This window comes from Corvus brachyrhynchos, unplaced genomic scaffold (genome assembly GCF_000691975.1).
Source record: "Corvus brachyrhynchos isolate BGI_N302 unplaced genomic scaffold, ASM69197v1 scaffold175, whole genome shotgun sequence".
NCBI lineage: Eukaryota > Metazoa > Chordata > Aves > Passeriformes > Corvidae > Corvus > Corvus brachyrhynchos.
This window is the reverse complement of record NW_008238448.1, coordinates 1,959,966-1,974,634: the sequence shown is the minus strand read 5'-3', so window position 1 is coordinate 1,974,634 and position 14,669 is coordinate 1,959,966. Positions and strand designations below refer to the sequence as shown.

The 14,669-nt window shown below is 38.4% G+C and overlaps 1 protein-coding gene across 3 annotated transcripts in view; it reads left to right on the top strand.

Moving 5' to 3' along the window:
* The window catches only part of TBCK (TBC1 domain containing kinase), a 112,247-nt gene that overhangs the window by 89,340 nt on the left and 8,238 nt on the right, over positions 1-14,669 (top strand). Inside the window, exon 24 of one of the 3 annotated variants that reach the window (XM_017736750.1) lies at positions 5,614-7,129. The exons of 1 other annotated variant lie outside the window; for it this stretch is intronic. In XM_017736750.1, the coding sequence (XP_017592239.1) occupies positions 5,614-5,724 (111 nt within the window). In that variant the 3' untranslated portion in view covers positions 5,725-7,129. Of the gene's footprint in view, positions 1-5,613; positions 7,130-14,669 lie in introns of those variants that run through there. One more of the 3 variants, XM_008635604.2, reaches the window with a different exon arrangement.

Genomic DNA, 14,669 nt, shown 5'->3' with positions numbered 1-14,669 from the left:
CTGACTGACTGAATGACTGACTGCTGCAGGAGGGTTTGAGTAGAGTTTGAGTAGAAACTGGACAAAACTTGCATTTTAGGTAGTGTTAGGAAAAAGTACTGCAAATCACAAAGAAATGTTTTTCGCTATCAAATACTTCTTTGACCATTATTCAAGATCTCGGGCAACCCTTAGACGTGGGGGGAGGAGGTAGAATCTTTCACAAAGACTCATACTTTCTCTTTTTATATCCAAGCCAGCTGTTACACCTCTTTTCAAAATCCTGTATTTCTGTTCACTAACAGCTTTTTTATTTTCTGTTGAATGAAAAATAAAATAATTTTCTTTCTGCATTTTCATTTTACATTCCATTCAACTGTAATGTGTGCACTGCATTTATTTTAGTCAGTATAAATTAGCTGTGTTACAGCAGCTAAATCTTGGCAACTGACTTTAATTGTCAAGTGCTCACTTTCAACTGGGTATTTTTTTAATGTATATAATTTCTAGGTAGAAAATTTAGAATACAGGTGTTTAAAATTTATTACCTGAAGAAATTTGACAGTTTACTCTTACTTTTGTTCTCAGTAAAACTTATTCCGAAACCAGCTATTAAATACCTGTTTGTGTAGGCTTATTTTCAAATCTTTGCATGTATGTCCTTTAAATTACTGCTGTGTTTTTGTGATAGAATGGAAAGTGTTCCACTTTGGCCAGATCTTCATGTAGAGAATTTTCCCTTGATCTTGTTAGAGTGATTGGTTCTATGTTCCACCCCTCCCACCCCTTAGTATGTGTTTGCACCAAGTTGTCCTTTCTGTGGTTTTTTTTTTACTTCCATTCAGTTTATGGTAATACCATAACCAACAACTAGGCACTGTTTTGTTGGTATGGGAGGTTTTAGGTTCCTATCTTTTCCATGGTGTTAAAGTGTCATTTCATTTATCTGGAACTCTTTAATATAAGAAGTAGGTCACTAAAAATAATCTTGTGTATTGGATCTGTGTTCTGGCATATGGAGAGTGTTGTTAAAAAAGTTGCAGACTGATCACTTTGACTGTTGAGCTTTCAGAGAGGTGTAGGTGAGCTCTTGGACTGAAATCACCCAGCAAAATAGCCTGCAGCTCCTGAGAGGTTTGTGTAGCATGAGTTTACAAGTAGAAAACTAGAAATAATCTTGTGGCAATGAATGAATAATACAAAATTCGGTTGATATTTCTCCTCCAACTTCTGTTTTTCTTCTGACTCTTTCAGAGTATGCTGTTAATATTTATACCATGGTAACACTTGTCACAGCAATCTTTTCTGGTATTCTGGTGCAGTATGTTACTCCTCCTTCCCTCCCAGCGTGCCCTTTAATTAAAGCCTGTCACAAGAATGTCTGTGAAAGTGAATAATGTGTACATAGCAACCCTCGTGGCTGGCCCGAAGGGTGCTGGGAGTGGGGCTGCTCAAGCTGTTGTGTTCTTAGACTCTGTGCTGTAGACAGTCTGAAAACGTGATGTGCCTGGCATAAGACATGCAGCACTTGAAAGCTGTTACTTTGCTGCTTGGAACAGGGTAGTAGAAACATTTTGATAAATTCTGCAATGTGCAGATCATTAAGGTTCTTGATAGTGCTTAAAGGAGCAGTCCTGTTATGCTGTTTATATTGAGACCGTCACCAAGACAGGATAAAATATTTAATATTTGCCCTAATTTTGGTATGAATTTTCTGTGATCTTGTCTTTGAAAGCCTGACTTTTTGTATCTGCATTAAGAGTCTTAAATGACTACTTTCAAATGCAAATTGCAACTTCCTGGCTTAGTTATGCTCACCAAGAAGGGTGTTTAATCTGGAATTGATGGATGCATTGCTTAACAGAGGAACTGTGTTTCCAAAGTCTTCAGCAAAGTCATCATATTGGAGCCATTAAACAATGTTTCTCACATATTCATCCTTTCATATGTAATATTTGCTGTGAAAGCAGCAAGAAGAATTTCAGTTTGGAAGTTCAGTTTAAACATTAGATGCAACCAGAGAAAACACAGCAACTGAATTTGGGAATCTCATTTTGAGGAAAGACCATCTGAAGCAGGAAGTAAAAAGCTTAAAGTCTTGTAGTAGTATCCCTTAAAGCCTTTCCTCAGATGGAAACAACTCTCATTTCCCCCAAGTAGTCTTCTTGTCTAAATGAAAACAAAAGCATTACAGAGGAGTGTGATCCATTGGTGGTATGGGGAAAGATGTATTTCAGAAGTTATGTCAACACAAACATTTGATAAAATTGAGAAAGTTTAATCTTTAATAAAGGACAGTTTATTTACAGAAATATATTTCTGTATAATGGAAATTCAATTGTACACTACCTTTGTATGTTTCAGTACATCGCTCTTTAAAATGTGAGTGCTTTACAGGTTGCTAAGGATGATGGAACCCATGTGCTTATCTCTTCACCATGTTATTTTCAGTCTTAACAGCACCTTTGTAAATTGGATTATTTAGTAAATTACAAATTATATATTCAGGAGCCTGTTAGTAAACTTCTAGTTGATACTTCATGATTGCATTTATAAAGCAAATAGAGCCCCTGTATGCATGCCAAGATGGCAGTTTCTGTTGTAGAAAGTCTGGGGTATTCATTCAGAAGAGCACCTTGGGATTTTTTTGATGCATGAAGTTTGTTCTTTTAGGATCACTGATTTTACCTTTTTTTTCAGCTTTTTAGGTAACCTTGTTTTTTATCTTTATTTCTTGGATTCAGGCTACTGATATTTGGCATAACTGAGGGTCATACTGGGGAGAAAATCTAAGTAGCTATTTCAAATAGTCCTTCTTCTCCATCAGTGCATACACCAGAAATAACACTCCCCTGTGTTTTGAAAATACTGGCTTCATAGAGTGTATTTTGGCAAGGCAAGATACCAGGTGATGATGGGACATTTCAGAAACATGGTGAACAAGTTCCTGTTCTTGTCTGCGACAGACAGGCTCCTCTGTCTGGGAGAGGGTGGCACAGACACATACAGAGGAACAGAACTATAAAAAGTCAAACTTTTAAATAAGGGAGACTGCTAGGCTAGTAAGAGGCTATTTCTAAGTCTACGCTTTACCAAAAGTTACTGTTTCTACTTTCAGCGAAAAAATGGAGGGACGCAGAAGGTAAAACTAAGAATGTCTTTAATTGGATCAAGCCCTATTGCCATGTGACTTAAACCTGGAGTCTTCTATGCATTGCCTGGACAGATGTATGTGCAAAGCTCTTGGTGGCTGATATTGGGAGTTGGATGGCAGCTCTCAGCTTATGTCAATGTGCCTCTAGGCCCTGAGTCACAGCTAACTCCCACAGTGGTGAGGTACTGATAGTAGTACGTTTCCTGCTCAGTGGTTTTTCCCTGGCTGGATGTTCAATATTTTGAGCCGTATTTGCAGCATTTCTCACTTAAACTAGGCAGACAACAGAAAACACTTCTGTGACAACTTAAAAAAAAAAAAAAAATAGGAAGTTCATCTTATGGTATATCATCTTGTGCTCTTGTGCTTTCTGCCCATCATTTGCTACCAGCCCCAGATTTTGCACTGCTTTCTTCCCAGAGGCCCTGCAAGAAGCAACAAATTCCTTACTATAAGGTTTTAAAGTAACCTCGTCATATGCAGTGAAGAAAATTACTTTTACATAACTTGGCTACTGACACAGTTCTAAAATACAGTGGGACACAGGCCTTTATGCTCAAACCCCAAGTACAAGGCATTTGTTTGTGTATTCTCTTTTAAGATTACCTTGAATGTATTAGAGTTAGGGCATTCAAAACACGTGGAGCAGAGTTTACAGTTTGTTTTCAGCATTTTAAAGTTATCAGTAGTCAGAGAGTGGAACATCTCTGTTGGCACATGGGAGGCTGTACTCAGGAAATAACATGGAGCTGCTTCCTGCCAGCCTGAACGCTTGTTGCCATTTTTCATTTCTGCTGGCCCTGAGCAGTGTTGGTGTCCAAGACAGAGCACTGTCCATTAGTCGCAGGTGGAGAGCACTGTGAGGTGACAGGTAAGTCCATGTGAAGTCGAGGTGTCTGGTAGGAGTATTTCACTAGGAATAGAAACTACTTTTGTAGTTCATGGTATGCATAGCTGAGTGCTATCTTTGTCTCTTTTACTGTACACCACATCTTTATGGACTGTGATTATAGCAAGAGGTATTTGGACTTTTCTAGTGATGCCTCTGTGCATATTACACCACCTGTGCACCCAAGAACCTTTCTAAAAGCATAGCATTTACTTTGCTCATGAAAGCTGACATCCATATATGGTGTAAGTTTACTGTCAGCTGCTTTGATTCCCTGATTGTGGGGATTTTTTTAGTTGGTTCTTTGACTCCTATACTGAATAACCCAAACTGATGGGGAAAGAGATAATTGAACTTCCCTTTGGTCTTCTCTGGGCAACTACCTGAAATAAATTTAACAGCCAAAATGTTTACAGGTAATTGTGTAGTACATCTAGTTCTGCCTCAGTATCTGTTACACTGTAACAGGTAATTAGAAGGAAAGTAAATGAAAAAAGAAATCCCATGTAGTGAGTTTGATTGGGGTGCCCACAGCTGTTCTTGAGTTGGGAATTTATTTGTTTGAGCAAAGTTAGCTATCTGGACATCACGCTTGCGCAGGTTCTCAAATAGCATCACTAATTATTTTAAAGAGTCAAAAAGGGAAAAGCAAAATTTTTACATAGCCCATTGGAAGCACTCAGTGATTTTACAAATGGTTTCTGATTTGACAGCCAAGTTTAAAGCAACAGTCTCAAAGACTGGGATGGCAGAGCAATCTATCACAGCTACTGGAAATTAAGTAAAACTATTAATTTCTCACTGATTAGTCTGTTTTGGTGCTTGCTTTTTAATGAATTGTAGTCAGTGTATAGAAGGCAAGTTTGACCTGTAATGCACAAAATATTGTTCCTTTGGGTTGGATTTTGGTGTTTTGAAACACAATTTTGATTTTTTTTATCATTATTGTTTTGATATACAAAATATCTTTGTAATAATGTTTCACAAAGTTACTATGTGGAAAGTGGCAATTGCTGTGTTTATGGCATGAACTATTTGAGGAGAGAGGCTTTCAGTGGTGGGGGTACACCTGCTTGCACTATTTAACCTGCCTGTGGGCAGATTGGTGGGAGCAGGGAAGATTAAAGATGATAGACCCCAATTTCATTTCTGACAGCTGTGAGATCAAGTCACATCGGATGAGTTTGACAGGGTAAGCAAATGACTATACCCTCAAACTGTGATGCTTGAACATTTGGGAACCTACAGGAAACAGCTGGGAGTTAGATTAACACACAGAAAAATATCTGTTAGTTCATGCTTTGAGAGAGGCTCCAGTGATTGCCCTGAGATTAAGCAGTCCTTTTAGGATGAGGTAAAATCCTGCCTAAGCAGAGATAAATAAAGTTCAAGGTTATTAGTGTGACACTTTCATGACCACAAAATTCATCCCAGCTGTTTCAACACACTGGCCTGGGCTCCTGTGTTGGACTAGTTGGTGCAAAAAAAAGAACTTCAAGGGTCTGATATTTTTTGTTTAATTTGCCTTACTTAATGTTATTGCGATTTAAGGACTATGATATGCAGTGGGCTAATGATACATTTGTTTCAGTTTGCAGCTCATCTAGTGAAAAACAAGTACCCAAGGGTCTGCATCCTAGATGGAGGAATCAACAAGATCAAGCCAACTGGTCTCCTCACGGTTCCTTCTCCACAAATCTAAGTGACTGTAAACATTCAGGACAATCTGTCTGAAGAGGAAAGTCTTACCTACAACACATATCCTGAACCTAAAGGGCATTATGGCATCTTTGCCATACAAGATATCCTGATGATCAGTGTCTTATCCGGCAGCTGTAGAGCCCAGGAGCTTTGTGTTTGTTCCTTAGTATAGAGATTCGGTTGGAACTGACCAAAATTGAAGCTTTAAGCTTTTCAAGAAACCTCTTTCAGCACTGATGTAGTGCAGAAGTGCTTGGGCAAGTCTGAACAAAGAGAGAGGACCTCATCTGGGGTTTGGTATCTTATATTTCTGCGGAGCAAAATTAACTGGCACTTGATGGTTCTAAGGTGCACTTAGATTATTTGAAAAAGTATTTTACTGTGAATGTTGAAAGTAGCAAAGTGAAACTGTACCATGTATATTGTGTGGAAAAAGTGTGTTCTCCAGTATTTTAAAAGTAATTGCTGTATCTTTATTTCTGAGAAAGCATTTTTTTCATCTGGTTTGGAAATAAAGATGTGTCCCAAATTGGAAATCACTGTAAGAGCTGCTGCTGAGTCAGTCCAAAATCTATCAAAAGTTGGAAAATTTCTTCTACTCTGTGGTGAATTTAACAATTTGTTTCTATAATTGTATCAAGTGTAACAATTTCTCAAACAATTACACTTACCAGAAAGGTGGGTTTTCAACAGTACTGTGTCTTAGGACTAGAAATCATTTATTTTGCCAGTAATAGTGTGCTTCCATTTTAGAAGCTCATGCCTTGAAAGGAAACATTGCAATTTTAATTTTCATTCAAAAACATTCTAGAATAATCACTCTTTCATGGATTGGAAGTTGAGAGTTTTCTTTGGCCCTCTGCTCTTTCAGCTAGTGGTGTCAGTTTTCTTGGGGCTTTTTTAAGTCCTTGAACATGAACTTTAAAACTGACAGATTGAGACAACAACCTGGTTTTGAACTGGACTGGTGCAAGGGCTGCAGATGAGTGAAAGCAGGCTCCCACAAAGGGCATGAGGTGGCTGTACAGTAAAGATGTGGGAATTACTTTGCAGTAAGAAGCCGAAAGCATTTAAAGCACCAACAGAAACAGGAGTTGGCATATCTCTTGCTGAGAGGCTGAAAATAAACCTGATTCAGACAAGTACCAACTTTCAGGAGATAAGGGGAAAAAAAACCAACATCCTAATTCCTCCCCCTCAAAATCCCAGGTTAGGTTTGCTATCTTGTCAGGTCCATTATTCTAAAAATAATGGTGGAGATGGGAGGAAGGCTAGGAAAATAAAAGAATCTGTCTTCAAGAATGTTCCTTGAAAATACTACATTTAATACTGGGAAACCAGTTATGATAATGTAAGACTGTCAGTATGGCTTTGAAATTAAATGGGAATGTGGAAGAATGTGTTTTAGAAGACAAGAAAGTGTTAGATGTGTCTTTTTACATTTTTGAAGCTGGAAAAAACTGATGTGACATGAGGCTTAATAATCACTGAAGCATGGGGATTAAAATGTATTTTGTAAAATTAACAAAATGACACCAAAGACCTGTTCACCTGGTTACAGTCTCATATTAGCTTGCATTGTGAATTTGGCACCCTGCTCTTTATTATTAGAGCATCATCTGAGACATGTCAGTTTCCACCATACAAGGTCACTGTAGGGTAATGAGGATTTGCTCTGGAGATGGGATTATTGTTTGCCTTATTTGAGGATTTTCTATCAGGAATAGTTTTTAATTTGGCAAACAGAACATTGCAGCACCTTACTTTATTTTGGTTTTCTTCTGTCACAATGGGCTTCCAAAACTGAGAATTCTCAGAGAGAGGGGGTCAGTGAAACACTGGGAACAGTGTCTATAAATCATGGGCAACCTGATCACTTGTTCTGTGGAGTTTTTAGTGTTGGTGGTTGTGGGGTTTGGGGTTTGTTGTTTTGGGAGGGTTTTTTTGAGCTGAAACTGTGGAAGATGAGACTTCGTGAAAGGTGCTGAAAGAGGAAGTCTTCATTCTCTTGGTGGGGAAAGCAGAAGGTTTTGTAGAGCTCTTGAAAGATTTTTGGAGGCTGGGTTTTCCAAACATGTACATTTCCAGAAGCATGGTTTGTCCAGCTGTACCATTGTCATTCTCTGTTTTAGACTGCAACTGGATGCCATAAAGATCTAGTAGGAGAAAGAAAAACCAATATTAATGCTCCATGTTGGTGTCTTTGCTGCTAGCATAAAAATATCCTAACTAAATATTTCCCACTGGTGGGCCTGGAAAATGCACCCTCTCCTAGTCTCTTTTTTCCTACCATTTTAAAAACATCCTGAATCTGTCCCAGCCACCTGGGCCTATAGCTTCCTGCCCTGACAGCCGTATTCCCAGAGGGTAGCCAGGTGGGCTTCTAAAAAATGCAAAGGAATTAAACCTTCTTTTGGCAGCCTGAGACCTATTAATCATTGCAGACTGTGAAACAATTGCTGCTAACACTTGAGTGTCCTTCTTAGACAACATACAGTCCTTTGAGCTTTTTATTGCAGTTTGCATCTAAGTTCCTTGAGTTTGTTTTTGGTTTCACAAATGTGTATTTGTCTGTTTGGTCCTCTTTTTTTGGAGCAAAGACTAAGGCTATTTGTTCTTATCCTAGGAACCTCCCTTCCTGCACCCATTTTGTTTCCCTTTTTCATCCCAGTTTCTCCATGTCTAGGTTCCTTGTGACCACAGTACCTTCCCAGTTCAGGATGGGAACAACTCATCTAATGTAGCAGAAAGAAGGAAAGTTACAGTGTTTACTTCACTCTAACTTTCACTAATCTGGTTCACTTAAGGTATTTCTGGTTTGTTGATTTTGGGGAGGTTTTGTTGATTTTTGAGAGGTTTTGTTGTTTTAATGTAGCATATGTTTTCCCTTTCAAATTATGTTCTCCCCACTGGTAGTCTTTTTTGGTAGAGTCTTTTGGTAGAGTCTTCCTGATATTTGAACTAGAAACAGTGACCATAGCAGCTGGGCAGACAGTGGTATGTATTCTTTCACGTAGGTAATTTCTTTTTCTGATTTCCTGGATGGTCACTAGAAGGACTAAGGACTAAATAATTTGTCAGAGTGGGTAAGGGTTAAATTTCATGTGATTCTTCCCTTGCTTCTTTTTCCTGATTTTAATCTATCCTTGGGCTTACTGACAAGGCCACTGCACTTAAATGTGTTGCCTGTGCCTTTGGGTATTCTTAATCTGTGTAGGCATCACACAGTGGTATGATGTTATTTCTGTGACCTTCTGGATATTAGTATCTACACTTATTTTGGTATTTTAGCCAGCTAAAGAAGATGTTTGTTAGAATATCTCTTAGCTGGACTTCAGAGCTGCAGCACACAAAACTCAACAAAACAAAAAAACCCAAGTGACACAACTTAGTTCTTCAGCAGCTGCATCACTCGTTATTATTGAAGGAGGTACTGTGAGAGCCTGTTAGTTCTGTGGCCTGAGACACGCTTGCTGTTCTTACTTACAGGGTGTGAATGTTGTACACAGTATCCCTGAGATTTAATTTATGTTTGTATCTTACCAAGTTCCTTCAGTTCATATAAAAAATTGGATATGTCTTTATTTAGCTTTCACAGTGTTCAGATTGAGTTACTGAGAGGTCTGGGAATTGTGTGGGACTGAATATGGCCTTTTGATCTCCCATTTCCAGTTATCTTTGCTGATGAGTCAGACTGGCCTCTCCCATTGTTATGTTAGAAACTTTACTGTCATCAGTCTTATCTTGCTATTTTTAATTCTTTTTGTTGGGCCCAGCTTGTGAAAATTGACTGAAAGAGTTATTATTTTTCCCAAAAGAGTGTTTCTTTCTGGGACAAGTGATGAAACTTGATCTGTGCTGACTGAGCTAACATCAAATTTGTGTATTTGACTAGTAAAATTGCAGATTTTCCTTTTTCTTTGAATCCCAAGCTATAATGCTGGTATTGTCAATCTTTTAGGTTTCCAGACTTAGCAGAAAGCTAATGCCAGAAACTGCAGGCTCGTTTGGAAATAGTGTTTCATTTGCATTTCAAGTAACCATGAAGCTTTAAGTTTGCTACTGGTAGTGTTCTTTAAATAATAGCACCAAAATACCTATTGGACAACAGTCTCTATTCTATGACAACAGAGTCTGTATTCCATTCATTTAGGTTTAAAAATTATTCTTGTACTGCCATAAGCATGTGTGATTGAACATAATTCAATATTGTTGTATGTGTCTCATTTTATCAACATTTAATAAACCAGTGTTATACAGAATTTAAACAAAAACAGAATCAGTGGAGTATTATTATCACTGAATCTATTTTTAAGTGTTTTTTCTAAAGCCTTTTCCCAAAATTTCTTGAACCATAATGTAAATCCATATTCAGATTAATCTCTAATAGTGGTCTTGCATGTAAAGGTAGAGAGACCCCAGTGCATGCTCTCCTGTAACTCATGTATTTTCCTTCCTTGGTGATAGGTCCTTACGTGCTTTAGGGGCAGGGACACCCAAGTTTGCAGACACAGTAATGTGTGTAAAAGAGCAGATACAGTAAAGCAGTATGGTAGTCATTGTATTCAGTGGGAACAATCCAGGGAAAAGTTGCAGATCACTGCTTTAATTAATATTTCCTAACTGAAGCAGTATTAAATGTCTCCTCTTTGTCTGTCTAGAATTATCTTGCATTACCTCATTTTAGAGAGAAACAGCATCTGGTGGTATCAGCTTTTTTTCAGCAGAGCTGGCCAAAGGAGTAAAACTGAGAGTGCAGAACAGGTACATAAAATAATTATGGGGTTTTAGGAAATCCAGTGCATATGGCAGTAGCTTGAGTTATCAGGCCATTATTGCCTTCCTTGCTACAAACTTTTGATATGTTTTTATAATCTCGGTGACTCAGTTGCCCTCACTAAAACAAGCTAATAACATTTCCTTGTTTTTCTCAGTGTAGAAAAAAGATATACAGTGAATACTGTGACCACAGTACTGTATGTGAGTGTGAGGACAGAGCAGACAGCGAAGACTAAATATATCTTTCCTAGGAATAAACACTTTCTTTGGAAGCCAAAGGTAGATGACATATTAATATGAGTTCTCTATCACTAATTTTGTAAACAATCCTTTCACTAGCAAGTACTGTTAATGAATGAATTTCACAGATTGCCACAAACAATTCACAGCTCCTATCAAGAATATACTAATAGTGATTTATTATTTATTAGGTATTGCAAAGCTTGCTATAAATTTTGGTCAGCTATGTCCAGCAACAATGTTAATAGTATATAATAAACACTTTGGTGTAGTTAGGCTATAATAAAATAGGATGTATTTTCAATGACTACAATACTTAGATTTTTCTTTAATGTTAATGAAGATTACTACTTTCTGTAAACTTAGCCAAACACCAAGCTCTACAGCCCTAGAATACCAGGAAGAAAACCATAGCCTCCCTTACAAAGCTGAGATCAGAGCATAATAAAAAAAGTATTTTTAGTTTAGATTATCAGTTCTCTTTGCTCTTTCAGCATTTCAAGTGGGTTTGCACTGCGTGCACAGAGTAATGTGTAGGTCAGCTTGCGTTGTGCTGTTCTGTCCTACTATGGCTTGGGAAGGCACGAAAACCCTGCCTGACTCAGCAGCAGTAAAATGTCAAATCCTTTTTGCTAACAGTTTTCTCACAGCTTCTCAGTAGGGAAATACAGGCACTGAGGCTTGCATGAAAGTATAGCAGGGGTGTCTAATCTCACTGATGCATTCACATGCTTCACAAAAATACCACAAGCTAGGAAGTATCGAGCTTTTTGGATGGATCTTTCTCTTCCTATCCCATCCGCATTTTCTCCACTTCATATGACTATCTAAAGGACTCAATGAGAAACAAATAATTCTTGTTAACAGGGATAAATCTAGACTAGAATTTTTAAATTCAGTGTCATAGAATCAATCATGATATTTAGCCTTTACTAGTAGTCATCATTTTAGATAAATTAGCATGGGATTTCCTACTATTACTCAGTTTTTCATAGTTTCAGACTGTGTTCTTGTTTAAATTGAATATATTCATCCTCTGCGTATTCCTGACATGTTCTCACAGCTGCTGAAAGACAGGGTTTTTAGCCTTAAACTTTTCTCACATGGCATTTTCATGGCAAGCTGACTCAAAACAAGTCTGAGCTGTGCTTTTGTGTTTTATACTGACATCCATAGAAAGAACTTTATTTTGTTTGGGAGCTAGTGTGTAGCGTGAGTGAGACTGTGCCACTTGTGTCCTATCTTCTGCTGTGTAATTATAATTATTGCTTTAGAAGTATTCAACAAACTGCGAATTTCAGAAACGTACTTTTAGGGAGCACACAGTATTCAGCTTCCACAGAACAGGTGACATTTTGTCAGTTAATTTGATTTGACTTGGTTCAGTTGCTACCCTAAATGCATTTTTTTTCTCAAGTCCTTTGAAATTTGAATGAGCTAATGTCTCTGATTTTAAATATTTGTTTTAAGTAAAGCTGTTATTTCAAACAACATTGTTTCTCCAGCCTCAAAGAAAAAGGTGACATCAGATGTAGGATGTTGTCCTCAAGAGAGGAACTTGGTGGCTCTGAAGTATTACAGTGTGGAACCAGTTCAATGACAGGTCTTCAGCAGCTGGAATGCCCATACTCCAGGTCCGGAGAGATGCCCCATGTACAATATGTACCTGGAAGAAGGAACGTGGAGAACTTACTTTAGTATAAAACTTTATGGGTATATATGTAGCTGTAATATGTGTATGAATACAACAATATAGTTAGCAAACATCTTACTTTAAAGTGACAAGGTTGTTAAAAACTACTAGCTCTTTTTGGAGGGTACTCTGAACCTAGTTAGAATAGCTCAAACAGGTTGTAATAATTAAAATTTCTCCTTTGCATTAATTGTATAGGCATGCAGTGCATGCACATACACATGAATCCAAGGGCTTTACTAAACCAGGTAAGTCCTCCTGTCACTTCAGAGAGAAATTTTCCAATTGCTTCTCAAGGAAAAACAGCAAAATGGGCAGTTAGAACCCAGTGCTGTTGCAATATATCTGAGCTCAGTTGTTCTAGTTACTCCTTTTGAAATGCTTTGTGCCCCTTGGTCAAATATGTGCAAATATGCACTTACCCTACATTTCTTCTTAAAGTCCCGGAGATAAACCAGTATTTGCCTGGGCTTCTTGGCTGTCTGTCATCCTGCCTGATAGTGCTTTTACTGGTCACTCAACAGGCCCTCCCTCTCTCCCTCCAGGATTTCATTCAACTTTCCACAGGCCCTTACCTTTAGCTCACCTTCCCTATTGGAAACATGTGATGAGTTTTCTTTCTCAGAAGAGTTTTTAATGCACTCATTGTGTTTTCTGTTCCTGGAAGCTATTTGTTCCTTATTAGCAAATATCTGAAGCCACTGACATGGGAATCCTGGGCTTGTAATGAAATGGGGTTGCTGCTGTGCACAGTGGATGGAAGGGAGGGAGAAGTGGAAAATTCCTCTCAGTGCTGCCCTTGGAAAGGCAACCCTCCCATGATGAATCACTGAGAGAAGTCTTCATGTCGATGGATGAGAACTGGTGGGGGTAGCAGAGAGAGTTAAAGGCATCAGAGAGTTTTTCTCTAATTACTCTTTCCTGGCAAGGTAGAATAATTGACACGTAGAGCTGGTGCTTCAAACTATGACCTCTTGCTCACTGCTCGTTATAGGAGCACCAATCCCTCATGGACCAGGGCTGCTCTTGGGTGAGCACATCCTGAGACTGTGTCATGAACTGCCACCTCCTCTTCTGGCAAAGATAAGGTGGATGCCTTCTTTTTTTTCTTTTTTTTTTCTTTTTTTTTTTAATATTGGGTAAAAACAGGCACTGAAGAAATTCAAGCAGCTCTGCTGCTCGTAGAAGTAGTGTGATAAATGGTCACGGTAGGAAGGAATCTAAACATACGGATATTAGGAATCTCCAGTGCACACCTGTTCATTTGCTGCAATGCTGTGTTGTCCTGTTGCAGAGCCTCACCTGTTCACAATGTACAACACCTTGGTAGATTACTACAGCATTGGACTTTTGCAGTTTTGTGCAGAAATATCAGACTTGTGTTTGTGCCACGAGGTGTGAACCAGGTTAAGAAAAGGTTATTTCATACAATGGAAACAGCTTCTTGTAACACCCAGCTGGTCTTCAGAAGTCTTCAGTTACTTACACAGAGGTCTTGCAAAAATCTGAACCCTTTGTTAATTTGGGTGTAGATGGGACCCTAGTTCTTGAAAATCAGGCCTCCACACTCGCTGCTAAAAATTTAAAAATTTGAACTTGAGCTTGGAAAATTTGTCCTCAAAAGGGTCAGGATTTACATCCACAGTCTGTAATGGTTTCAGTGGGAAATGCTGGCAGAGCCATCCCTCTAGTGTTGCTAGCCTGTTTTTCAGACCACCCATTCTGTCTGTGCAATAGAACAAGCCTGAGTGAAGCATTCATTGAGGAGATTTGTCCTTACTGATCTCATTTAGTTGATTAAAAGAAAAAAATCTCCTGTACCTGTTTTCCTTGTGAAATCTTAGACTGACTATAAAATCCTCATAAAGTCTCTGCTGACCCTGTTTCAGATTTCATTTTCAGGGGAGTGCTTTTTAATAAGAAACCTTAAGAAGTTCAAATATTAGCAGGCATGAAGATTGCTTTCCTCACTGTTTTAGTGATTCAGCAAGACACAAAGATGATCAGAGGCGCCCTCAGGTTGAAGATAATGTCATGACTCCTAGCTTTGAGTTAGACGTAGGCTCAAGTTCCTTAAATGCTTTATTCTGAGCTGGCTAGAAACAATTAGCAGGGATGGTCAAAACTTAAGCTTTGCCTGAATTCACTCAAAGACCTAAGGGATTTCCGCTACGTTGTTTTATTAAGCCAAAATTAAAAATACCTCCTATATCCAGAGAGCCTTAATCACACTA